At 44.0% G+C, this 26,340-nt stretch overlaps 1 protein-coding gene across 1 annotated transcript in view; it reads left to right on the top strand.

Moving 5' to 3' along the window:
- The window catches only part of LOC149281424 (immunoglobulin-like domain-containing receptor 2), a 66,549-nt gene that overhangs the window by 29,618 nt on the left and 10,591 nt on the right, over positions 1 to 26,340 (top strand). Inside the window, exon 4 of the mRNA XM_089499284.1 lies at positions 11,453 to 11,509. Within this exon, the coding sequence (XP_089355410.1) occupies positions 11,453 to 11,509 (57 nt within the window). The remainder of the gene's footprint in view (positions 1 to 11,452; positions 11,510 to 26,340) is intronic.

Below are 26,340 nucleotides of genomic sequence, written 5' to 3' on the forward strand. Positions count from 1 at the left end.
CCAATGATTTTCAATTTCTATACATTGTCCACCCAACTTTCTGCTTACACTTCCAAAAATAATAATAAAAAAAATGAATAAAAGGAATTGAATGTAATTACCGGGAGATATAAAAGTGCCTACTTGGTGTATTTTAATGGCGGATGTAATAACCTGTGCACTGCAGCATACAAACCTCATTGTGTCTTATTTTGTGGGCACTGAGAATACGGATTCTTTAAGATCGCTGACAAGTGGCTCCCATAACAATGCGGCATAATTGGAGCAGGTGGAAAGCGCCAAAGGAACGTGCGGGAATGGCATTGAAGATAAAACAATCAATGCGATCTCCGGTGTATTCTGTTCACAGCAATAATACATTTATTACAATATACGGTTATAGATATATGGCTGTTTGTATATATATCTTATTTTAATCTATTTTTTATAGACGTTCTACAGCCCAAAAAGTAACAATACTGTGTATAGAATGGGGATCAACAAAACCCAAGTGATTGGGAATCGCTTCCTGGCAGGTGCCCAAATCAGGTGTGGTATAGGGGGGTGGCCCAGCCTAGAACTTTGTGGGGTTCAATTTGGAAGTCCTTGTGGGGCCTTTACTCATGTAAGAAGAAAGGATCCTCTTTTTTTTATTCATGATATTTTGGGAGGTTGAAATAATAGTAATATCCTGAATAAAAGCAAGGCAGCGAGTAGATGCAATTTAAATTCATTCTTCAAGTGGACGTGTTCCGCCGTACGGTTTAGCCGTCAGGTCTGAGTTAAACTATCATTAGTCAGTGTCATAAGACGGAGAAGAATGAATCCGATAAGAAGCAAGCCTGCGATGCAGAAAGCTTTCAGAACGGAACGATGAGAATAGTTCTCGTAACTGCAGCCAACTATTGATTCTTGACGTACTTTGGGCGATGCTGTTGAATGAGAATTTAAGCTTTCTTAAAAACGTGACTACTTCACAACATTCCAAATGGCCGGGGGGGGGGGCACCTTAGTTTAGGGTGTGCGGTTAGACACGTAGCACTTTACCAAGACTTTTTATATGATTTTGAGGCCTTCTTATGAATTTTAGGGCTATAGAACACTCATACCCAGCTAACATTCTGGGCTCCTAGAAAACAGGGGCGTCATGGGGAGGAAAGACGGATGGAGGGAACCCAAAGTGCCCCATGCTGGCGATTCTGAGAATTTTGGAGGTATGGCCTAGCCAATTGGAAAAATCATTTGCCACATTGCTTGGGGGGAGAAACTGTTGGAGTCGGCCCTAGTGCCATACTTATAACCATTCAATACTGGAACACTTGGCAACCCATGGAGAGGCGTAGAGGATGGAATTGGTTGGAAGTTGGTGTAAATGGGTGAGAAATAGCTAGATCCCCCAAAAGAAGATTAAAAATGACTGTGCAAAGGTCCCCCCCCGATCAGCTGCCATAAATCTTTGTCCCGGGGCGAATCCAGAGAGTTGCTAGTCATGGCGGAAACGATAATAGAAAAATTCCACATCACATTTAAATTAAACTTAAGAATTAGGATAGACTAACGTTTCAAGCCCCCAGAGTCGTTTTTAACTCTAATAAAATGATCTGAAGAAAAAAAAAAAATATTTCAGAAGAACTTAATTAAACAAAGATTGCCATTTTATGCAAAGCTGTCAGGGCTGATTTCTCCCAGTTTTCGAGAAATCCCCAGCTGTCTTTTTTAGGAATGACTCTGATGAGCGATGTTGTCAAATCAGACAAATTTAAATTGCTTAACATGTAAACTTGTATCGCTTTTTTTAATACATAATTTGAAGCTTATTTCACGTGCTCTGGCTATGCATCCCCGCTCCGCAAATTTCCGTCTTTCTAGTGCTTTATTCCTTTTGGAGATATAATCTAATATGTGCCAAAAGTGACAAGCAGAATATCCGCTTTTATAGGCCATAACCTCAATTCAGACCCAGATATGAGAAAATAATTCTAAAAATGGGTTGAATTCGATTTATGTTTCTTTGGGTTAGAGGCCATCAGTGGTAGGTCTGAAAAACAATTATATCACTGCCTTCTTGACTAGTAAAGCATTTAAAGAAAAAGCTCCCTAAATATATCTATCTCTATCTATCTCTCTATCTATCGTTCTTTAGCTGGTGAGGAGTGCGGTGCAATTTAAATGTGATTTTGCCCAAATCAAACATTACATGCTCCATTTAATTGTTTATTAAATGTACATAATGATGCAATATACACATCTGTTTAAAGGATCTTTATGATTATTCTTCCCCAATAAATGATGTCTTCCCTGTAAAGTTGCTGATTGTTGATGAGGTTGTTCCCGCAGCCTTTGTAATGGTGTTTGAGGAGATGGGAGAGAACTTTGGCCAATGGCCTCAACGTCCTTGAGTTAAGGAGTACCCTACTTTTAAATGGAAGGCTTATGGCTTTCCTAAGTGTATAAAAAAAAAAAGTCCAATTAAGGGCCAATTAAGATTTTAATATTTTACAGAAGGAAGTAACGGGCAGGTTAGATGCACAAATGCCATCAAAGTCCATGTTTCTAATTATTACTCCTCATCCCCATTAAACGTGAGTGTCGGAAAAGCCTATAAATTTGGAGGCCACTCAATTTCCTCACTCAAATCTCAGGGTTTTAAGCTGTATGCACAAGAGTGAACAAACTGGATGACCTTCAGATTTATGGGCTTTTTGGATACTCACGTTTAATGGGGATGAGGAGTAATAATTAGAAACATGGATCTGGTGAGAAGGAGAAAGATCTGTGTCTCGTCCAGCGCTGGTATCTCCTCATTGGGCTACCCAGAGCTCTCCCTCTTTTGGGCGTGGGTGGGTGCTGCCAATTATTGCTTCCCTGCCAGGCGGCAAAAAGAAAGAAAGTGATCTGGAGAGCCATTGCTTCACTCTGAGACTCCAGTCTAATCCATAGAGCTCCCATTGGTCCACTTCATTGGTGACGCTAAGTGTAAGGTTGTGATGTCATACACCCAAAGCTCCTATTTTGTTGTGCACTGGCCACGGATTTCTCTGCCCACACTGGGTGAGACTGGGAGTAGTGGCAGCTTCTGATTTAAACACATTTTGTCCCAATTCTGCCTGAACTAATATTCTTGGGGACACAAAAACGAACCAGAATGATATAACGTGGATACATATTATCACTCTATTACAATAGTGCCACTTCTGTTTTTAAATGTTTACAGTAGAGGATTGGAATTTTGCTACCAGTCACGTGTTTGATCTTGCCAGTGGGGTCCCAGACATGAGACATGACTCTCTGCACAGCCTAATGATGGTTACACGTTGGCGTTCAATCCATCAGGGACCCGAAGTTAGACAGCCGTCTCCCATCGACCTGGCACAACAATAAAAACATTGTACGTCTGCGTCATTTATCGATTCTGTCACCGCTCTAAGCTCTGCTCCTATTGTTTTTTTTCTTCTTTTTTCTGTGTCTCCTAAAAATATTCACCAACCCGTCGTCATCGCCTCAGTATGAATCACTGAGTATCGCTCTTCTCTCGTTCATACGCTCATCCTGCTTAGAATTCTATTGGGTTTTTTTTTTTTTTGGAGCGCCCGCGCTTTTATTCTTCTTTTTTTTTTTTTTTTTGCCGGGTCGCGCGGCATGCGGCTGACAATGGAGGTTTTTCCATTAAAGTCCTGGGTTACTAGGGTTTCTATGGTAACAGCTTTCCAGAGGCCTTGTTCACAGTTAAACCTTTGATCTCTCAGAATTCTCGCTTTGTTATCCTTCTAACATTTACAAACATGGGGGCAAAAGAGGAGGGGGGGGGAATTTGGGACATAAAAACTTTACTCTTCTCCCAAAGAAACCAACTGTGAATGAATTAATCTGAACACGCTTTCCCCATAAATCTTATGGCAGCTCCTTGGCCGGCATCTTATTTGTCCTCCTTTTTTTGTTCCTTTTCATTGCCTTCCAATGCAGGGGGGGGGGCGATGTCGTACTTGTTGCGAACCATTGAACATCCGAAAGAACCGACTCTTTAATTACCGCAAATTACTTGGCTCTCTAAAACTCCTCCTTACTTGCTTCCAAGTTGTCATGGAAACCATTCACATTAAAAAAAAATAAAAAAAATCTGACCTGCTGGGTCAGCCTTGGCTTCCCAATGGCCTATTATTAAAATATGGCACACGCGATAAGGGAGAGTAAATGCGGGAAGAACATTGAGCAAATCCGGGAATTTGTTGGCAGCCGTACGAATGAGAGCGAGATTGCCTTCCATTAAAAATGTTTTCTCCTTTTGGAACGAAATAAAATATAATACGCTCCAAGGGATTTCAATATTTGTCCTATAAACGTCCAACGTGTTCTGATGTCAGCAGTTCCATAAAAGCTGGTGATTTCCTTTAGGAAAATTAAGGATTTGTTCCAATCATCAGCGGAGGTATTAACAGTAATGTGATCGTTAAATGATAGGGAGCTAATATAATATACATTGCAGCGTTCTTTAAGGCATATGATAGGTAAGCACCCCCTTTAAAGGAATGTTTTTACCCTCTTGAAAAAGCATGGAGGGGTTCGGCTAGCAGGAGATGTGTTCGGCCAGCACCAGTTCCGGCTTGAGTGGGAGTTCCAGGGGGTCTAATGACTTTTCTGCCATTGATTGGCTTCAGGCAGCCAAAATTGGCACAGAAACCAGACAGGGGGAGGCCGGTGCACTGCAGGTCTGGAGCTAAAGCTTAAAAATCTACTTAATGTCTATCATATCCTAAATACATTCTGTATTGTTCTTAGTATCGCCTGGTGGTCCACCTCAGTAGGTCCTGTGAACCACAGTTTGAGACCTACTCAACCAAAGGTCATGACTGCCATAATATTGACCTTTCAATACTTCCATTAGTAGACCAAATATATGTTCAAGTGGCAGAAAATATGAATTATTGAGGAGGTTTGAAGACCAGGCCATCATAAACTCTACTTTGGAACAGCTATGGACCAGACATTCATTCTTTCCTAGTTAAGTTTGTCTTTATATGACCATCTATAGAAATCTGTAAATAAACACACAAGAAAACAGAAAAAAAAAAAAAAAGTTCAAAAAAATGGAGAAAGGAGAGATGTAGAGATGGGATTCATTCCAAAAGAAACCTTGATTAGAGATGAAAATGTCGTAGTTTGTTTAAACTTGAAAGAGGTTCGGTTATTGAGCTAATACAGATTCTGCGTTCAAACGCAAAGTCTGATCAGAGAGAAAATACATAAAACGAATAGAAAGATGTGGTGTGTTAGAACCTAAACCTGGATCAGAGAGTGGAAACGTGTGCTGAGCTTATCATTTGGACGGGGGGGCTCCTTGGGATCCTGGAGACCTGATAATAGAATGTGTTCCATATAAATATAATAACTTCAGGTGCTTCAGGTCCATTAAGTTGTACCTTGCGGTTGATCCAGAAGAAGAAAAAAACCCCACGTTAAAGCGATTACTAATTGTGCCTCACTGGATCAATAAGTAATAATAAGTCAGCCCAATTTCAAAGGCATCAATTGAATGCAACGGCACAAACACCGTAGGATATAAGAAGTCGGATCAGAGACACGTAAGAGATTTTATGCGGAAAAGGCAGTAAAGTGCATCTGTTTTATTAAAGATTAGTTATTAGCCCACAGCTGCCATGATGCTCATCCATAATAAATGAAGGTATTTCCATTTATTTGTCTGCGCTGAGCTTTTGATCTATACATTTTACCATCGGCTTACCAATCTTAATAGGTGAGGAACATTTTTCTGCCTCTATTTTTCTTATGTTTACAAAATCTCAAACACTACAGCACACGAGGGCCAATGCAAGCAACTTTCTTTAAACTGTACCTGCCACTTTATTCGATGGAAAATTTGACCTATACACTGAGGTAGCTGGTTTGCTAGCTGGTGTATAGCTCAACATTATACTGTTGTATACATGGTTTTATTTTTCATTGTTTATGAGTACGTATGTCCATACAAGATAAAAACCTGTAGTGTTTCACATATTTTAGGAGAAGCTCTATTAATCCCTAAAGACATGTTTAAAACCTGGGGTATCTGCTGGAAAGCAACAGACTGGGGTGGAAATTCGGAGGGTTCTACCTTGGAGTTTGGAATGGCACGTAAATATAATTTGTAAGTAAATAACATACACTCAATCATTTAGTGTGCTATAGTGGCAGATTCCTCTGATCATTGGCACATTTAGAGTTTGGCGCTGTTTAATACAATTTTCTGAAGAGCTTGTCACATTGACACGTGATTTATGCAGAAGCGTGATGTCTTTTGGAAAAGATGCTATGGGAATCGGCAATATATACCCCCACCCCAAACACTATAATTTGAAAACTCAATTTAAGTCTGCACAACACTCAGAACAAGATAATGATGATGGAGCGTTAGCTGAATGCACCACAATTACTGTACGGTGGTTTGATTCACTGAGCAGGAGTTACTAGACCATCATTAAGCGGAGCAGTCAGGAAAACATGTGCAATGTTTACGGAGCGTTCAGAGCTCCCTGGTCCGGATATCCCAGGAGTCTCCGGTGTCAAGTGATCCACCACGTCTTTAGAGTCTACATCCAGACCACAAGGGCTAGACCTTCAATGGGGAAACTAGCTATAGACTCATGATATGCCCAACAAAACACATTGAAGTCATGAAATATACCGGAGTGCATCAGTTAAAGGGTTTAAACCACACAATATCTCAACAAATGAAATAAAGGGCCATGGAGACTCCAATAAAGACAACATTAATAATTTATATAATAAGTCATGGAACGAGAGCCTGTAATTTCTGGTCTGCCACCAGCAGGCAAAGACCACAAGAGTATTACTCAATACATTTAGAGATCTCTGAACCGCCTAACTAATATTATTTACTGCTACCAATTGATGTTAGCAACGGTTGGCTCAGGGACTTGAGAAGACCCATGTCCTGCTGAAGCAACACCAGGTGATCCATGAAAGGACAAAGCCTCCTGATGCCAGCTTGTTCGGTGTGCCCTAGACTGTGAATAGGAATCATTTCCCATTCATTCTGAATGGTGGGCTGGTCTCAGATTAGATACAGATCCAATTAGTTGTGCTGCTGAGTAGGGTGAAGGAGGGTGGGAAGAATAATGGGATAATTATGTGCTGGGTGATGTATAACTATAACCGAAGGCTGATAAGATCATGGCGGTGGAACAAGCCTAATGACGCTGAAGGGAAATAATTATTATTAGGTTTAGAGAGGTGGATAGCCAGGTGGTTGTGATATCGGACTGCGAGGAAGAAGAAAAATTAGACTAGTGAATAAGAATTGCTCATGGGAAAAGTATCATTCTCATGAAGCCACTTAGGCTTGTACTGCAAACATTCCCATGATAGCCCCAAGTGTCCCTGTTTAGAAGGACTAGTCCCTCGTTGGGACCCTAAAGTCCCTCTTTTCTAAGCGCTCAGAATGTTTGCTGCATGTGAGGGTATCACAGGGTTCTACAGCCCCAAAAGTCGCAGGAATGTGTACATGAACTTTGTTATAGGTCTAAACACCTTAGTTACATCATTAGATATTAGTAGGTGACAAAGTCACATAAGCCAAAGAGGAGCTGTTTCGCCTAAGCAGGGACATGTGCTTTAAGATTAAGATTGTTACTAAGCATAGTCATCGTTCTTCCTTCCCACCGGATCATAACAATTATAGAATTGAATATAAAGAGCATTTGAAGGACCCTAGTTATATGTCCAGAACAATGTTCGGAAATAATAAATCATGTTAGTAATAATTCTTATTAATATTTTATTTCTGTTTTATTATGTGTTTTGCTGTTTTATAGAGTGAAGATCAATGTGACAGATTTGGTTACTTCATTCTACATTTGCTGTTACAAGTTAAAAAAAAGATAAAAAGTTAAAAACTACTTAGCTTAATATCTGAAAGTCATATTCTTTACATAGGGCCATTAGTGACCCTAGATAAGTTGACTGTTTGAACATGTTAGTGAATACGAGTAAAGCAGTGGTATTTTAATGGGGGTCACTGCCCTAGGCTTGATGGAGAGACGCACCCCAATTTTCTCGCAGGAACTACCTTAGAATGTCTCTTCTGACCCAGGCGAGACCTCGAGCCAACCCCCCCCCCCCCCCCCGAGCTGCCAACCTTACTGCTAAGTAGCGGGATATTACATCATATTACATCATAACCCAGCGCTCAGCCCATTAAGGGTTTGCCATACCTGCTCCTTAAAGAAGCATGTAAAGGAAGCAGTCAAGGTGTAAATGTTGCTTTTAAAATATTTTTCTACTTTAGACACACCAGACATAAAGCAAAATGGAAATTCTTAATATTTTTCATTTGGTAATTTCAGATGTTAAAGTTTTTAAAAATATTATGGTGGTTGGAAGAAAAGTAGATAATGTCATGGGTGCCGTGACCCAGGAGCACACACCGCAGGAGGGTGTCCCATAAGTAGAGCAGCTAATAGCCAAAGCCGGGTTCGGTTCACTAAACAGGTACTCACAAGTCAAGGTCTTACGGACCTCGCAGCGCTAGCGGTAGCCTGTCTGGCCGTACCGAGTCCCAGCGGCGTTACAGATAAAAAAAAAACCTTTATAATACTAAACCACATTATTGTTTATAGCAGCATATTTAATGCTCAAGAAAAAAATATTACATTTTCCAGCAAATGAGGCTTTTTCCCCTTTAAATAAATTGTCCGGCTCTCTTTTATAGAGCTGTAGACCCGCGCTGCCCCATCATTTGGCTCTACACGGAGGAGAAGTCACCGACCTGCATATTCATGCAATCAAAAGATTAAATCAACTGATGTTTCCGTTACCTTATCTCTGGAATATACGACGCTGCCTACCATTTAATGAACGCTGGTTCTATGGTAGAATCCTCTCACACTTATTGCATTTTCATTCATTTTTTTATTCTTTCTCGTGAGCCAAAGAATATTGAGGTCAGTACCCTAAGAAACAGCCATTTTCAGGTATTATTGCAGAGCACAACTCCCGAGCCCTGAAGGAGCGGAGAGCGTGTGGGAGTTTGACACGTACCGGTGATTCATGATGCAACGAGAAGGTTAATGTCACCGAACGCATTAGGTTGAAGCTTGCACAGCCTCGTCCAAAAATGTCTTTCTGTGTACAACCGAGTAATTATACAGAGGTATAAGCATGCATATCCATATCCACTGCTTCCAAGAAGTCTCTCCCAGCTACAATTACAGACCTCTACATATAAGGATAGTTCCACCTGTAAATTGTACATATTTTGCATACCCCCCTCCCCCAAAGATGTTTCCCATAATGCACGATAAATCTTACTTACTTTACAAAGAATATTATTTACCTTTTTGTCACAATGATTTTTGTAATCATTGATTAATTAAATCCCTGTTTCAAATGTAAGCAATACAACAGAATTAAAAAACAAACACTTGGTATGGTCCATGTATGTCTTTATTTTTTGATGTTCCCCCAAAGAGTGACCCTGTCTCTTCCTTATTCTAGTTTCTTGACATATTTAAATTTTCCAGCTCATTATTGAAAGCGACACGGCAAAGAAAATGTGCAGTTGTCTTTATTTCCATGCCGTTGAACATCGCATTTGTCATCGCGTCGAACCTTCAAAGCTCTGCACGACGCCTCTTGGTGTCAATGTCTCTACTAATCAAACTCCGTCTCATTCGGGTGGACAAGTGTCCCTCGTTTCCCTTGAGGAACCTTTTGGATTCAGGACTCATCATGAAAATGAAACCATTAACATCGGTTTTCTGTACAGAGCAATAATAGTCACTCGTGCCAAACGTTGCACGTTGTCCGGGCTGTCAGCCTGATCCTTCCCTGTTGGGCATTTAAGGGAAGCTGGCCAAGTGTGTATGACATGATCTATTACACCTGGTAAACCGTCTTGTGTTTTAAGCTGCGGTATTTCTTTTCTCTTACAGCATCAACCTTTAATAAATCATCCTTCCAACACTCTTTATAATTAAGAGCCCCGTATCGCCATGTAATTATCCGATTTTAAGGTATAGTTCTCTTGGCTTGTAAACTGGGCTTGTAAAATGGACTGACGGCGGATAATGTCTGCTGCCTAAAGAACGATGTATTATATAGCGATTGTTGCCCAACAGAGACCCAAGTGAAGCTCTGCCCTGGAATCTGGACCATTCTAATGTTAAATCAGCAGAATTTTTTTATTATTATTATAATTTTATTTACTAAAGCACTAAAGCAATGCTTGGATTTCACTTTGACAATGAATTATCAAAACTGGACTAGACCAAGATAGCTATGGTATTTTGTGATCTTTTGTAGAGGTTGATCAGCTGGTCAAAGGGTGCTCAAGCAATCTAAGCCCAGACCTGGGCCGGGGTAGACCGGTTGTGCCCCTAGGGTCCTATCAACCAGACTAAAAGTGAAGACTGCCACAGAAACCTCGTCAATTATTCCCTTTCCACGGTCGCTCACACTTGGACGAAAACAAAGTGGGTAGAAACTGGCAGGTTGAGCTCCTTCACATCCAACACGAAAGATTTCCGGAAATGTAACATGCCTTATGATGTCATGTAACATTAACGTCATCACACGTGACTCAAATGGCTGTTGAAACTTTGCCACAGAAAGGAGTTTCTTACTTCTTCACATTGACAAATTCACGAGGAGCCTGTGATAGAAGAGGAGGAATGGCCTTCTGGGTGTCCCCTCGAGACGAGTAAATTGCTTACCAGCGCCTCGCTTAACTTCCTATAAGGAGCTCTGTCAACCCAATTCTAAGCTTCATTTTGAAGGGGGCTGGAGAACCCATTGGCTTATCAGAAATAATAATTAAAAATAATTTATGACCTGGAAATGTTCTTTGCTTTACTGGCTGCTGAGTTCTTACTGCGATAGAATCTCAAACATTGCGTAGTTTGTGGAGGATGAATACATGAAGCTGAAGTTCTTATTTCACGTGAATTGCCGCATTGACTTTGTCATAAAGGATCTACAGTTTTAAGGGTACTTAAAAAAATCCTGATTAATGTAGCCGAGGGATGCAACATTAGCTGCTCAAGAAACGCGGGTTAGAATGATGAATGACCGATATAATCTTTTAAAGGAAATAGAAATAAATGTATCATCCAATTTGCTTTTGAACACATATTCCATAATGCAGAACCGCTGCTATATCGCTAATATTTTTACATTTTGTCTTTTTTGGTTTGGGTTTATTGACAAATGATTTAGAATGTAGGAAGAATGTTAAATTTGTAGTTAAAACATTTTTTAAATGTTGGCAGAATAATTAATGCACGAGGATTCTCGGGATACCTTTTGTGATCCTAGATGCCTTGTCTTTCCCGAAATTGGGTAAAACTGGGTATTTTGACAGATTAAAATGAATGTGCCCCGAATGACGTTCTATTCTTATATATTCTTTTTATTTCCTGAACTAACATCTGTACCTTTTTCTCTCTTCTGTCTCTTTCAGGCAAGACAGGGGTGCTTGCTGATCTCTTGCCCAGTTTTGAAGTGAAATTTATGCCAGGTATCTTCTTCTCTGTGTATCTGCACATCTGTTACTCATTTGCCTGTCTTTCCATCCTTTCGCTGTCTGCCTGGCCGGGGTATCTGTGTTCGGTCTTGTCAGAGCTCAAGTGTCCCCACCGAAATTCAGGACTTTCCTCCTTATCCCCCCTAATTTCAAGGCGGAGGGCATAGGGGTCACAGGGACTGTGTGTATGTTAGTATGTGTCTGGGTAGTTTGGTTAGTTTGTGTGTTTGTTAATGTGTATGTCTGTAGTTGTTTGGGATTGTTAGTGTATGCCTGCTTTTGCATGTGTGTGTTTCTGCTTATGTGTTTGCCTGGGCATCTTAGTGTGTGTGATTGTGTGTGTTAGGGGTTGTGACTGTGTGTGTGTAGGTATGATAGCTTGAATGTGGGAATGTTAGTGTAGATGCGGGTATGTTAGTGTGTGTGACTGTGTGTGTTAGGGTTTGTGACTGTGTGTGTGTGTATGATAGCTTGAATGTGGGAATGTTAGTGTAGATGCGGGTATGTTAGTGTGTGTGACTGTGTGTGTTAGGGTTTGTGACTGTGTGTGTGTGTGTGCGCGTATGATAGTTTGAATGTGGGTATGTTAGTGTAGATGCAGGTATGTTAGTGTGTGTGACTGTGTGTGTTAGGGTTTGTGACTGTGTGTGTGTGTGCGCGTATGATAGTTTGAATGTGGGTATGTTAGTGTAGATGCGGGTATGTTAGTGTGTGTGATTGTGTGTGTTAGGGTTTGTGACTGTGTGTGTGTGTGCGGGTATATTAGCTTGAATGTGGGAATGTTAGTGTAGATGCGGGTATGTTAGTGTGTGTGACTGTGTGTGTTGGGGTTTGTGACTGAGTGTGTGTGTGTGTGTGTGTGCGCGTATGATAGTTTGAATGTGGGAATGTTAGTGTAGATGCGGGTATGTTAGTGTGTGTGATTGTGTGTGTTAGGGGTTGTGACTGTGTGCGCGCGCGTATGATAGTTTGAATGTGGGTATGTTAGTGAAGATGTGGGTATGTTAATGTGTGTCTGTGTGGATGAGTTTTACTGTTGGGTGTCTGGGTGTGTTAGTGTGTGTGTTAGTGTTTGGTTATGTTAGTGTGAGTTCTCCTTCCGAGATCAAGCTCTGGATCCACCCCTGAGCCGTGATAATAAACAACGTGACATATTCCATTATATGCTCTGTGGGCTTACGTGGATTGAATGTGATGAGCGATAGCAAAAAAACTGACTACATCGGCATATTTGTGTCAAAAAGGCCGATGTGGGTCAAGAACAAGGGGGATTGCAGAATGGGCAACATTTTAGAGAGGTCTTGGCTGATGACATCTTTCCATTTCTCAGAGACTACTGACATGTAAGCCCCGTGCCAAGTGAAGTTTGGTGAAATATCAAATACATTTTCTGTGGGAGTTTGGTGAAATATCAAGTAATGTTTCCTCGGGAGTTACTATGCACCGTGACTTTTACATTACAACGCTCATGTCATATACATCGGGGGGGGATGGGTTTTCCCTGGCGTGACGAGTTCTACTTTTTTGTCGGAAGAAAAGATTGGCACAGTTTGGCCGGAAATGACACATAGTAGCCAAATGTACTCGGGGGGGGGGGGGGTACTGAGCATTTCAAAGGCACCTCAAACATTCATAATGTAAGAGATACATGTTGCAAGGAACTTTTGGGCAAAAAACGAGATGTTTCTTTCACATCAAGGAAAACATGCTTTTAGTTATTTATGTAAATTCGTCATATCAATATAAATATAAATGCGATACACCTCTGTGCAGAAATACTTTATTTCGTTACTTATTTCGTAGTTTATTTATTATTTTCTCTTAGATAGTTTGATTTGAATGCATTGCTAATAAATGTTATTTTAGCGGCCGTTTCTTTTCTGTTGTCACCAAAGAAGAATGCATAGCTACTTAATGAGCGTCATAATCTGCACTCTTTAAAAGTTTTATTAAAAATAAAAGCACTTACCTTAAGCAGAAGCTGCAGCTGCCATCCTCCTCGGCAATCCGACTATTCTTACCACTGATTGGCTGCTTGAAACACTCAACCCATGACAGAAAAGTCTAAGGGCCATCCCGCACAGGCCGCATTCCTGGGATATAATGTCGGCCGCGGAGCACAACTTCGTTAGGTCGCCAGGTGGCAGCGTGAGAGCCGGGAATGAGGTCTGTGCGGGAATTAGATCTGTGCGGGAATGAGGTCCTTAGACGTTGCAGAGTCCGGAGCAAGGAGGACTTGGGGTAAGATGGGGTACAATGTGCTTGGGGTAAGATGGGGTACAATGTGGGGCCTGGGGTAAGATGGATGCAAGGCCCCTTTGTCTTTCGGAAGGGTGAGGGGGTTTCTTGCTCTCCCTCACACTCATGGTCTCTGCATTGCTGAATGGAGCAGAGTGTTGGCATATGATGTCAGAGGTTATCCTTCCGCTTCACTCAACGATTACAGGGATAATATCGGGACTGTCCTCTGGAGAACAGGATGCTTGGGATGTATAGCAGATGACATGTAGCTTTGCTCAAAATCAAAATAAATTCCCCAAATTTTCTTAATAAAGGAAAAAAGGAGAACAACAAAGATGAGCTCGTCTTTGTCTTACGTGCTCCACAAAGGGTCATCAATTTATCCCAAGGAAATTCTGCAAAGAAATAGTCTTAATAATGTATTGTATGAATCCTCAGATTTCATTACGATGGACTACTTCATCATTTATACATCTCGTGTGAAATATTCATGAAAAAGAGCAGATCGCAGCGACACGCCGCTAACAGACGGCGCATGGGACATTAATAAATGTTTGAACGATTGGGGGGTGCAGGGGCCACGGCTGGAGAACTAGGAATTGGATTATTCAGTATTGACGGCGACTTAAAGGGGAAGCAATTCATTTTCTAGTATCAGATTAACAATAGTTTTCAAACACATTGTGCTTTTTTTAATTTCTTCTTCAAAACAGTTGTGGTTTTTGCCCCATAAAATAATATTTTCAAGCAGCTGCATATTAGCCATTTGTAGGCGTTCTCATCCACTAGGAAGCTGTAGAATGGCTCAGTCTTAATTACCTAGCCAGACACTCTTGACTAATGAAATTCTATGGAGGTCTTTATTAGTATTGCCACAAAAAATTTGCTGAATGTGAGCAGAATATCAGATGACTGACGACAATTGGATCCTCCAGATAAAGAAAGTTTAATAGAGGAAAAGGAGATAAAACCAGGTTTTTGCCAATGCCAGCGTTACTGTATACAGCGCTGGGGGGTTATATTACTGTATACAGCGCTGGGGGTTATATTACTGTATACAGCGCTGGGGGTTTATATTACTGTATACGGTGCTGGGGGTTATATTACTGTATACAGCGCTGGGGGGTTATATTACTGTATACGGTGCTGGGGGGTTATATTACTGTATACAGCACTGGGGGGTTATATTACTGTATACAGCGCTGGGGGTTATATTACTGTATACAGCGCTGGGGGGTTATATTACTGTATACGGTGCTGGGGGGTTATATTACTGTATACAGCGCTGGGGTTATATTACTGTATACAGCGCTGGGGGTTATATTACTGTATACAGTGCTGGGGGTTATATTACTGTACACAGCACTGGGGGGTTATATTACTGTATACAGCGCTGGGGGTTATATTACTGTATACAGTGCTGGGGTGTTATATTACTGTATACAGTGCTGGGGGGTTATTATTACTGTATACAGCGCTGGGGGTTATATTACTGTATACACCGCTCAGGGGTTATATTACTGTATACAGCGCTGGGGGTTATATTACTGTATACAGCACTGGGGGTTATATTACTGTATACAGTGCTGGGGGGTTATATTACTGTATACAGTGCTGGGGGGTTATATTACTGTATACAGCGCTGGGGGTTATATTACTGTATACAGTGCTGGGGGTTATATTACTGTATACAGCCCTGGGGGGGTTATTATTACTGTATACAGCGCTGGGGGTTATATTACTGTATACAGCCCTGGGGGGGTTATTATTACTGTATACAGCGCTGGGGGTTATATTACTGTATACAGCGCTGGGGGTTATATTACTGTATACAGAGCTGGGGGGTATATTACTGTATACAGCGCTGGGGGTTATATTACTGTATACAGCGCTGGGGGGTTATTATTACTGTATACAGCCCTGGGGGTTATATTACTGTATACAGCGCTGGGGGTTATATTACTGTATACAGCGCTGGGGGGTATATTACTGTATACAGCGCTGGGGGGTTATATTACTGTATACAGCGCTGGGGGTTATATTACTGTATACAGCCCTGGGGGGGTTATTATTACTGTATACAGCGCTGGGGGTTATATTACTGTATACAGAGCTGGGGGGGGTTATTATTACTGTATACAGCGCTGGGGGTTATATTACTGTATACAGCGCTTGGGGTTATATTACTGTATACAGCGCTGGGGGTTATATTACTGTATACAGCACTGGGGGGTTATTATTACTGTATACAGCACTGGGGGTTATATTACTGTATACAGCGCTGGGGGTTATATTACTGTATACAGCGCTGGGGGTTATATTACTGTATACAGGGCTGGGGGTTATATTACTGTATACAGCGCTGGGGGTTATATTACTGTATACAGGGCTGGGGGTTATATTACTGTATACAGTGCTGGGGGGTTATATTACTGTATACAGCGCTGAGGGTTATATTACTGTATACAGCGCCGGGGGGTAATTACTGTATACAGCGCTGGGGGGTTATATTACTGTATACAGTGCTGGGGGTTATATTACTGTATACAGCGCTGGGGGTTATATTACTGTATATATATGATTTTCTTCCCCTTTACGATGCCACCCATATTTTGGTAATTTTTATTATAATGAAACGCTTTGCTGAATCTCGTGTAGAAGTTTCTTTCTGTAGCAGCGTTGGTGTAAATGACTGGCCGCAATCTTTCCGACTGTGAGTGCTGGTATGATATGGAACATATTGGTGTTTATTTAATACGAAACTTTTGGGGGCCAACCATGTGTATGATACATGGTTAGTAAAAAAAAAAAAAAGTGGAAACGGGAATATTTTACACTCTAGAACCAGGCGGAGAAACCTGCGGAAGTTCCATAAATAAATATAATAATACGGGTAGCTCTGGGGGGGGGGGACGACAGTTTTTCATAACCTATACTAGAAGAAAAACACTCAACCTTTATAAAGCAGAATGGAATAAGAAAAAGCACCCAGCTAAATCAGAGCTGATTGTGAAACATATGGGTACGGGAGCCGCATACAAACGAACGATTAGAACCGGGCGCTTCGCTCGCACGAATCTATCAGGAACGCGGCTGCCCTGCGTCAGACGCCGGCTCCTGTTCCGGTCCCCATAATTGCCTATTAAGAATACAATTTCTTTACGATTTCCGCGGCGTGCGCTTGGGAGAGAGCAATTCAGCGCCGTGCCCTATTAACGTCGCCGTACGTGTGGATTTCAGAATGCGTCTCATTTTGTTTTTAAGCCGGAAAATATTATTTTCTGGTCCTTAGAGTGCAGGGAACGGCGTGTGAGGAGCTCGAGACACCGACGCTTAATGTTATACTGTATATGGAGAGTATAAACCGCGAGCGGAGTGTGTGGCGGAGCGGGTGTGCGGGGGGGTGTATGGCCAGTGCAAACAAGACATAATATTGAAGATTTTCATTATCGATTAGTCGAATCGATTTTTATCGATTATAAAAAGAGGTTCTTTTACCCCCACCGGCTGACAGAGAATCGAGGTCTCATGCAGAGGATCATCCTCTTTGTCAGCCAGTGGGGGTCTGCACGATGCGCACAGACAGCCTCCGTTACTGCCCTTCACTTCTGCTGAGGCTTCTATGAAGCTGCAGTGAAAGTGCCTGTCAGCAACGGAGGTTCACAAAACACCAGGGAGTCGGGAGAGAGGCAGAGCGGTGTATGGGAGGGGGAGAGAGGCAGAGTGGTGTATGGGAGGGGGGGGAGAGGCAGAGTGGTGTATGGGAGGGGGGAGAGAGGCAGAGTGGTGTATGGGAGGGGGGAGAGAGGCAGAGTGATGTATGGGAGGGGGAGAGAGGCAGAGTGGTGTATGGGAGGGGGGAGAGAGGTAGAGTGGTGTATGGGAGGGGGGAGAGAGGCAGAGTGGTGTATGGGAGGGGGGGAGAGAGGCAGAGTGGTGTATGGGAGGGGAGAGAGAGGCAGAGTGGTGTATGGGAGGGGGGGGGAGAGGCAGAGTTATGTATGGGAGGGGGAGAGAGGCAGAGTGGTGTATGGGAGGGGGAGGAGGCAGAGTGGTGTATGGGAGGGGGGAGGAGGCAGAGTGGTGTATGGGAGGGGGGAGAGAGGCAGAGTGATGTATGGGAGGGGGGAGAAAGGCAGAGTGATGTATGGGAGGGGGAGAGAGAGGCAGAGTGGTGTATGGGAGGGGGGAGAGAGGCAGAGTAGTATATGGGAGGGGGGAGAGAGGCAGAGTGGTGTGTGGGAGGGGGAGGAGGCAGAGTGGTGTAGGGGAGGGGGGAGGAGGCAGAGTGGTGTATGGGAGGGGGGAGAGAGGCAGAGTGGTGTATGGGAGGGGGGAGAGAGGCAGAGTGATGTATGGGAGGGGGAGAGAGGCAGAGTAGTATATGGGAGGGGGGAGAGAGGCAGAGTGGTGTATGGGAGGGGGAGGAGGCAGAGTGGTGTATGGGAGGGGGGAGGAGGCAGAGTGGTGTATGGGAGGGGGGAGAGAGGCAGAGTTGTGTATGGGAGGGGGGAGAGAGGCAGAGTGGTGTATGGGAGGGGGGGAGAGAGGCAGAGTGATGTATGGGAGGGGGGAGAGAGGCAGAGTTGTGTATGGGAGGGGGGAGAGAGGCAGAGTGGTGTATGGGAGGGGGGAGAGAGGCAGAGTGATGTATGGGAGGGGGAGAGAGAGGCAGAGTGGTGTATGGGAGGGGGGGAGAGAGGCAGAGTAGTATATGGGAGGGGGGGAGAGAGGCAGAGTGGTGTGTGGGAGGGGGAGGAGGCAGAGTGGTGTAGGGGAGGGGGGAGGAGGCAGAGTGGTGTATGGGAGGGGGGGAGGCAGAGTGGAGTATGGGAGAAGGAGGAGGCAGAGTGGTGTATGGGAGGGGGGGAGGAGGCAGAGTGGAGTATGGGAGGGGGGAGGAGGCAGAGTGGAGTATGGGAGAAGGGAGGAGGCAGAGTGGTGTATGGGAGGGGGGAGGAGGCAGAGTGATGTATGGGAGGGGGAGATAGAGGCAGAGTGGTGTAGGGGAGGGGGGAGGAGGCAGAGTGGAGTATGGGAGGGGGGAGGAGGCAGAGTGGTGTATGGGAGGGGGGGGGAGGCAGAGTGGTGTATGGGAGGGGGGGAGGAGGCAGAGTGGAGTATGGGAGGGGGGGAGGAGGCAGAGTGGTGTATGGGAGGGGGGAGGAGGCAGAGTGGTGTATAGGTGAGTTATAGTGGTGTATGGGGGGTATAATAAATTCCAGGGTAGCAGAGTGGTGTATGGGGGTGTAATGATTTTCAGGGAGGCAGAATGGCATATCTGGGGGAGTTAGAGTGGTGTATAGGGGGAGGTAGAGTGGTGTATGGGGGGTATAATGAATTTCAGAGTGGCATATCTGGGGGAGGCAGAGTGGTGAATCAGGGAGCATAATGAATTTCAGGGTGGTGCAGGGCATTTATGGGGGGCGGAGTGGCATATCAGGATGCACAGTGGCATATAGGGAGGTATAAGGCATAAATGGGGGCGAGTGGCATATTGGAAGTTATAGGGCATATCAGGGAGCACAGTAGCATATAGGGGGTATTAGGCATATCAGGGGGGCATAAGACAAATCTAGGGGTAAAAGGTATATCAGGGGGCTCAGTTGCATATCACTGGCATATAAGGAGTATAAGGCATATCGGGGGCACAGTGGCATATCAGGGGGCACAGTGGAATCTCTGGCATATAGGAGGTAAACGGCATATCTGGGGGCAGAGTGGCAAGCTGGGGGCCAGATGTGCATAACTGGGGGCAATTTGGTAAATAAAAGAAACTATAAACAAGGCTTTTTTCGCAGTTTTTATTAAATATGAAAAATAGTTAAGATATTTATTAATATTTACTAATAACTTTGTATTAAAACCTAGTTTGAGAAACACTGTGTTTGGGTTCTTGTAGCTTTTATTATTATGTCAGTAAAATAAGAAGGTGAATAGAGAGAGGCCATTGCAATAAAGAGATGAAAGTGTAAATTGTAAGTCTTTTTATTACATTATTTTAAATAAAATTGATTAATCGATTAATCAAAAAAATTATCGGCCAACTAATCGATTATTAAAATAATCGTTAGTTGCAGCCCTATACCTGAGTCGTCCGTATTCCTTGATTTCTCCTAAATACGCCTGTTGGCGATCGGCCAGCAAGCAACATCCACTTTCCCGGCTACAAAGCAGTGTTTAGTCGTAGTTCATTAACTGTTCTTGACTGTGTTATTAATCAATTTCGATTATTTCCCTAATTCCCACATTTACACAAAAATAAAAACATTTCTGTGGCGGCTCATTCTAGATTAATGTCCGTTTTGCATGCAGAGTTGTGTATAACGTGAATGAACTTGATCTCGCATCTAGTTGTTGAGATAATAATAACTTTCACAGCTACACACCCCTGATCGTATTAATGGACTTTTATGTTGTATGGAGTTAGCGTGAGTGTGTTGGTATTTGGCGTTAGTATGTGTGTTAGCGTGTGCGTCAGCATATGGTGCTAGATTGTCGAGGGTGAGTTTGGGATTAGTGGTGCGGGGGAGAGGAGAGAGAGAGATAGGTTTGTGTAAGTGTATGGTGTTAGAGTTACTTTGTGTGTTAGGATGTGCTTGTGTTTTAGTTATGGGCTAGGAGAGACACTGCACCCAGGCAGCATTAACTCTAGGCCTACCCCTGAGCAAATACATATGGGGGGGATTCAGCAAGGGGGGACACCACAACAATTTAAAATGACCACCCAGCTATCATATTTATTAAAGTGCCTATAATAGCCGGAGTGTCCCTGTTATTATTGTTTAAAGAGATTCAGTAAAATAATGTAAAAATGATCTATTACTGTTACTATGTATTTTTAGCTATTTCAAGCTTTGTACCAAAATCCTGGACTTCACAGAAAAGAAAAATCTTGCAACAGCTTGTTTTACTAAAAAGAAAACATAAAATATTCCAGCCCCGCCGTTCTCCACAGAATATATTTAGCGAATGCCCAGGTCTCCCTCCTTTCATTCCGATGGCATGATAGCCCGTCTAGTGAGCTGGCATGCCAGGGCACAGATGGATCTCAGCAGGGTTCTGTCCTAAGTTCCGCTGCTACGGGAGGAATGTATGCGCCAAAAGCCTGGCCGTCTTCCATGATGTAACCTGCTCGGGAAACGGCCACCAGCGCAATAAATGACTATTGCTTCATGCAAGGACCAGTGAAACGAACACGGTTTGGCTGACGGATCTCGAACACAGAAGGTTGCCATCGCCAGAGATGTATTTACCCTTGGGTGCTGTCGTAGGTCTAAGACAGGGAAGCGCCTCCAGCCACCCCCTTTCCATGACCGCCATTTTCACTGCGGAACACTGAGCTATGACATCATATGCCGGTGCTCAGTGAATTCAAGGCGCAAAGCGTCTTGTAAAACATGGTATGGAAGCTGTGCCGAGACGGCATGGTGTAAATCGGGGAGATCAGAGACAGTGGCACCATGTTGGGGGGGGGGGCAGCTGCCCTTCTGTACTTGCCGGCCTAGTCCAGAGTACGTCACCGGGTATTAATGCCCCTTTAACTGAGAGATGTTTTATCTAAAACAGGAGATTGCAGGTGGATTGTTCATACAGTTAACCCATTGAAAGTCACCTTACAAGTTTAAGTATAGAGTATCCAGGGCTGGCTGAGCCCTACCCGTGGGGGCAGCAAACTCCTGCTTTAGTGAATTTACTTCCGACTTAAAGAGAAACCGGTCAAGTCTGTTCCTTGCCAGACAAGTTTAACCGGTTTCCATCAAAACCGGGAATTACAAGCAGCTGAGTAAGCGAGGGAAGCGGAGGATTCACTGAACGAGATCCGGATCCTGATTCATTCACTGACGGCATTCTGTAAGCCGGCCGGACAGGTCACATCCGGCAAATGCATATCATGGGGCACAGTGGCATTAAGAGGGTTAAAAGGTGTATCATGGGGCACAGTGGCATTTAGAGGGTTAAAAGGCATATCATGGGGCACAGTATATATGGGGTATAAGGCATTTCTGGGGCAGAGTGGCAAGCCTGGGGGCAGATGTGCATAACTGGGGGGGCAGGTTGAAAAAAAAGGAAATAAAAACAAAATATTTTTCTCAATCATAGCTTTTATTAACAAACAATTGTTCACATAGTTTACATGAATAACCATTTACTGGTAAAACTTTTCCTATAGGGTCGTCTTCTATTCAGGCTTTTTCTTTTTTTCATAAAATAATATTCAGATTTTGGGGGGTCGTCTTATAATCAGGGTCGTCTTATAATCGAGCAAATACGGTACTTTTAAACTCCCAGGCCTAGACTAATAACCATTTTTTGGCATATGGTGAAAAAGGCAAAAAAAGGAAAATCCGGATTCCTTTTATATGGAAACTACCGTATGTCGTGTGTGCTTTGTTACTGTAGTTGGTCCAAAAGCTGCGGTCTCGTCTCCTTTTTTAAAGATTAAGTTCCTAAAATGAAATCTCAGCACTCCGAGTTAAACAGGGATTTAGGATAGAGCCACATTAAAGAAGACATGCCATCCAAAAAGTGTGGGTTACAGGATCCACAGGATCTAGCAATATATATATATATATATATATATATACCGGTGTGTGTGTGTATATATATATATATATATATATATATATAATATTATACTTACTGAAATGCTGGTTGCTGTGGCATCCCAGTATGGCGGTGAGTGTTGTGTGTGCATGAACGCTCATCCCATTATTTTTCTGTCCAGCGTTCTGCGACCTGGAAGCCAAAACCACGCAGAATGCGATGTCCCTTCTTGTGGCCGGTGGGTCTATAATGGCAGAGTATGGTATGACTTTTATGGACAGACGTCAGTTCACTCAGATAGGCGGATGTGTAAAAATATTTTATATAATTAGTGATTTTTGGATATATTTATTTATTTTTGTTGGACTATATAACAAATAGTTTTTAAAATTATTTATTTTGTTAAAATGTTTGTTAATTTTTTTTTTATTTAAGATTAAATGTTGTAGGATAATTGTTACAGTAATGATATGGGGTTAAAAATATGGTATTGTGGAAATCCATATTGATTGTATTATTGTTATATGATATATTTGTAAAATAGTAAAATAAAGTTTGTTGGGATGTTGGTATAGTTATGAGATAAGTTTGTAATAAATGGTTTCTATTTATTATATTGGATAAATAAAAATGAGATATATGAAGTATTTCTTCTGTAAGATATATTTATATATTTGGTTTTTTTTGGTACTAATTTATTACTTTTATGTGAAATAGATACATTTTGTTTGATTTTATGTATGGTAGTTTTTGGGTATGATAAGTTGATAATAAAAATATAGTAAATTTATATAGTTTGAAAAATAATTGGAATTATGGTATTGGTTTTTTTGTATTATTAGGTTTTTGGATTTTTTTTGTAATGGTTAGTGTATAATAGTTTTTTTTTTTTTTTAAAGAATTCATAACAATGTCTGAGTGGCTTTTACTTCCAGGCACTCGTTCCTGAGATGTGAAATTAAGTGGCATACAGGGTTAGAACTAGAACGGTACTTTAGTGCAAATTCTGCGCAGGAGACGCCCCCTCTGGTTGTCTAGGAGGCCCATAAATGTGGGATTCGGGGATTTTTTATACAACAAGGGGCGCAGAGAAAGAAAGCTAGTACTCAGGAGATAGAGCGCCTCACCTCCCGCATCGCACACCTGGAAACCACTCATAAACAAACCCTCTCTGATGCTTCTTACGGCGAACTGTCCTCTCTACGGGGCCAACTTGCAGACATTTTAAACTCTCGCTTTAGGCGGGCTTCGCTGTACAATCGTAAATTTTTTCAGGAGCATGGAAACAAATGTGGTAGGCTCCTGGCAAGGACGCTAAATCCGCATAGGAGGCCCCCGCATATCCATAGGATACGGACCGCCACTGGCGAAGTGTCCTCCTTCTTCTCCAAAATTGTGGAGGCTTTTCACGCCTATTACACATCCCTCTATAATATTCACCAACCGGGATCTCAGTTGGGCTCACCAGCCAGACAGGAGTTGCTTCACCGATATCTCTCCCGTCACGTTAGGCGCAGACTCGCCCCTGACGAGGAGCCGATCTCTGCCGAGGAGCTCTCTGCGGCGCTGAAGGCTTCCCAGAGGGGGAAGTGCCCGGGTCCGGACGGGTTGCCTTTAGGGTACTATAGAACTTTTTCTGAGAGGCTCCTCCCCCATTTCCTTAGGGCTATCAATTCCATTCAGGAGGGCCATAGGTTTCCTCCCCAGACACTGGCAGCCACAGTTACGGTGCTGCTTACGGAGGGCAAGGACCTCTGCCTCTGTCAGAGCTACAGGCCCATATCATTGCTAAACGCCGACCTTAATCTCCTCGCTAAGACCGTGGCGCTGCGACTGGCTCGTTTCCTTCCCCAGCTGGTCCACCCAGACCAAGCGGGGTTCGTCCCCCGCCGTGAGGCCCGTGACAACACTATACGTCTTTTGAACATCATCCACAGAGCGCAGGCGGAGACTCGCCCCATTCTGCTCCTGTCCACCGATGCTGAAAAAGCATTCGACAGGGTGGACTGGACGTTTCTGCACGCTACTCTGCAACACCAGGGACTGGGCCCTGCCATGTTGAAGTGGGTTTCGGCCCTTTACGACTCCCCCACGGCCTGCGTTCGGGTCAATGGCGTTTTGTCGCCCCCGGTCTCGATCGGGAACGGCACGAGGCAGGGGTGTCCCTTGTCCCCTCTGTTGTTCGTGCTCACTCTGGAACCTTTCCTTGAAGCCATTCGCTCAAATCCCGACATATTAGGCTTTGATGACGGGGGTGTGCAGCACAAGGTGGCCGCCTATGCGGATGACCTGCTCTTTGTGGTCTATCGCCCAGTGGTTTCCTTGCCCAACATTCTTGAGGAATTTCGCTCTTACGGAGAGCTCTCGAATCTGAAAATAAACTTCTCTAAATCTGAAATACTTAACATTTCGGTGCCCTCGCCTCAGGTCCTGCACCTTGCCTCTAGCTTTCCTTTTCGCTGGTGCCCGGAGCAGATGAAGTATTTGGGGGTCTGGCTGACGTCTGACCCTGACCACCTCTTTCGGGCTAACTTTACCCCTTTACTGCTTAGAATGGCGGAGGACCTTAAGCGGTGGTCGCCTCTCTTTCGCTCCTGGATGGTACGGGTCAACGTTGTAAAAATGAACTTGCTACCCCGGGTCTTGTACTTATTTCAGACCTTGCCAATTCAGATGCCCCGAGATTTCTTCACTTCTCTCCGTCGCGCGGTCACTGGTTTCGTTTGGGGGGGTAGGAGCCCCAGACAGAAGTTTTCGCAGCTTGTCCGCTCCAAATCCAGGGGAGGGCTCGCGCTACCGGACTTCCATAAATATTACCAGGCCACTCATCTTCTCCGGGTCATAGACTGGAACCTCTCACCTGCACACGCCAAACCCTGGGTTGCTCTGGAGTTGGGCTCTGCGCGGGGCAAAGTATGGGGCCCCAGGGCGGGCCACGGCGTAGGCGCAGGCCCCTTTATCTCTGCGACTATGGCGGTGGGCCGTGGCGCCCCGTTCTCCTCGTCGCCCTCCCCTTTGCTGCCCCTGTGGAACAACCCGGACCTTGCGCCGGGGCGGACCTGGGGTGATCGGGGGTACCTGGGGCTACCCCTGCCTATTCGCATCCGGGGGCTCCTGAGGGATGGTCGTGTTTTGCCTTTGGAGTTGCTGCAAACGGGCGCTAGCCCTACATGGCTGGAGCGCTTTACCCATCATCAAGTAACGCACTATATTACTCACCTTCCTAATCAGCGCTGCCTGCGCCGAGACCCGACTCGCTTTTAAACCTGGTGTGTGGGGGATCGCCCGCCGAAGGGGGCTGTCTCCTTGCTCTACTCACTCCTTCTCGACTCTGTCCATGCCTCGAAGCCGTCTTTCTGCCAGGTCTGGGAATCCCAATGTGACGTGCTCCTTTCGGATGCGGACTGGGAGAGGATCTTTATCTTCACACACAAAAGCTCCAGGGCTTCTAAAACCCAGGAGACAAACTACAAACTTTTGTCGCGTTGGTATCGGACGCCCCAGCGGCTCCACCTTATGTTCCCCAATACCCCTGATAGATGCTGGCGATGTGGGGAGGACGGGGGTTCCTTGATCCACATCTGGTGGGATTGCCCCGGCATTAGAGGCTTTTGGACGGACGTTCACCGGGTGCTCTCGGGGCTCTCTGACTCCCCCCCGCCATTCCAGTCCATGCCCATGCTATTACACCACACTACACACTCGGTCTCCAGTTACAAGAAATCTGTTGTTAGACATTTACTGGATGCTGCTAAGGGTCTCATTCCCCTATTGTGGAAACAAACGCAATCCCCGTCCCGAGTGGAAGAGATTAGGATAATTGAGGATCTCTCTGCTGTTTCTCTGCACCAGAGAGAGAGATATACAGCCACATGGTTCCACTGGCTCGCTTATGTGGCCCGGGGTACCTTTTAGGCTTCCCTCCGTGCTATTTCCGCATTGCACCTTTGTTTTCTCACGGTTCGGCTCCTGAGCCGCTTCGAATTGTACTTTGTTGCGCCTCATTTGCTCCTTCGATATGTGCCTGCTACTCTCGT

The sequence above is a fragment of the Sceloporus occidentalis genome, unplaced genomic scaffold, assembly GCF_023333645.1.
Source record: "Sceloporus occidentalis isolate IW3139 unplaced genomic scaffold, rSceOcc1.0.p SCAF_132, whole genome shotgun sequence".
Classification (NCBI taxonomy): domain Eukaryota; kingdom Metazoa; phylum Chordata; class Lepidosauria; order Squamata; family Phrynosomatidae; genus Sceloporus; species Sceloporus occidentalis.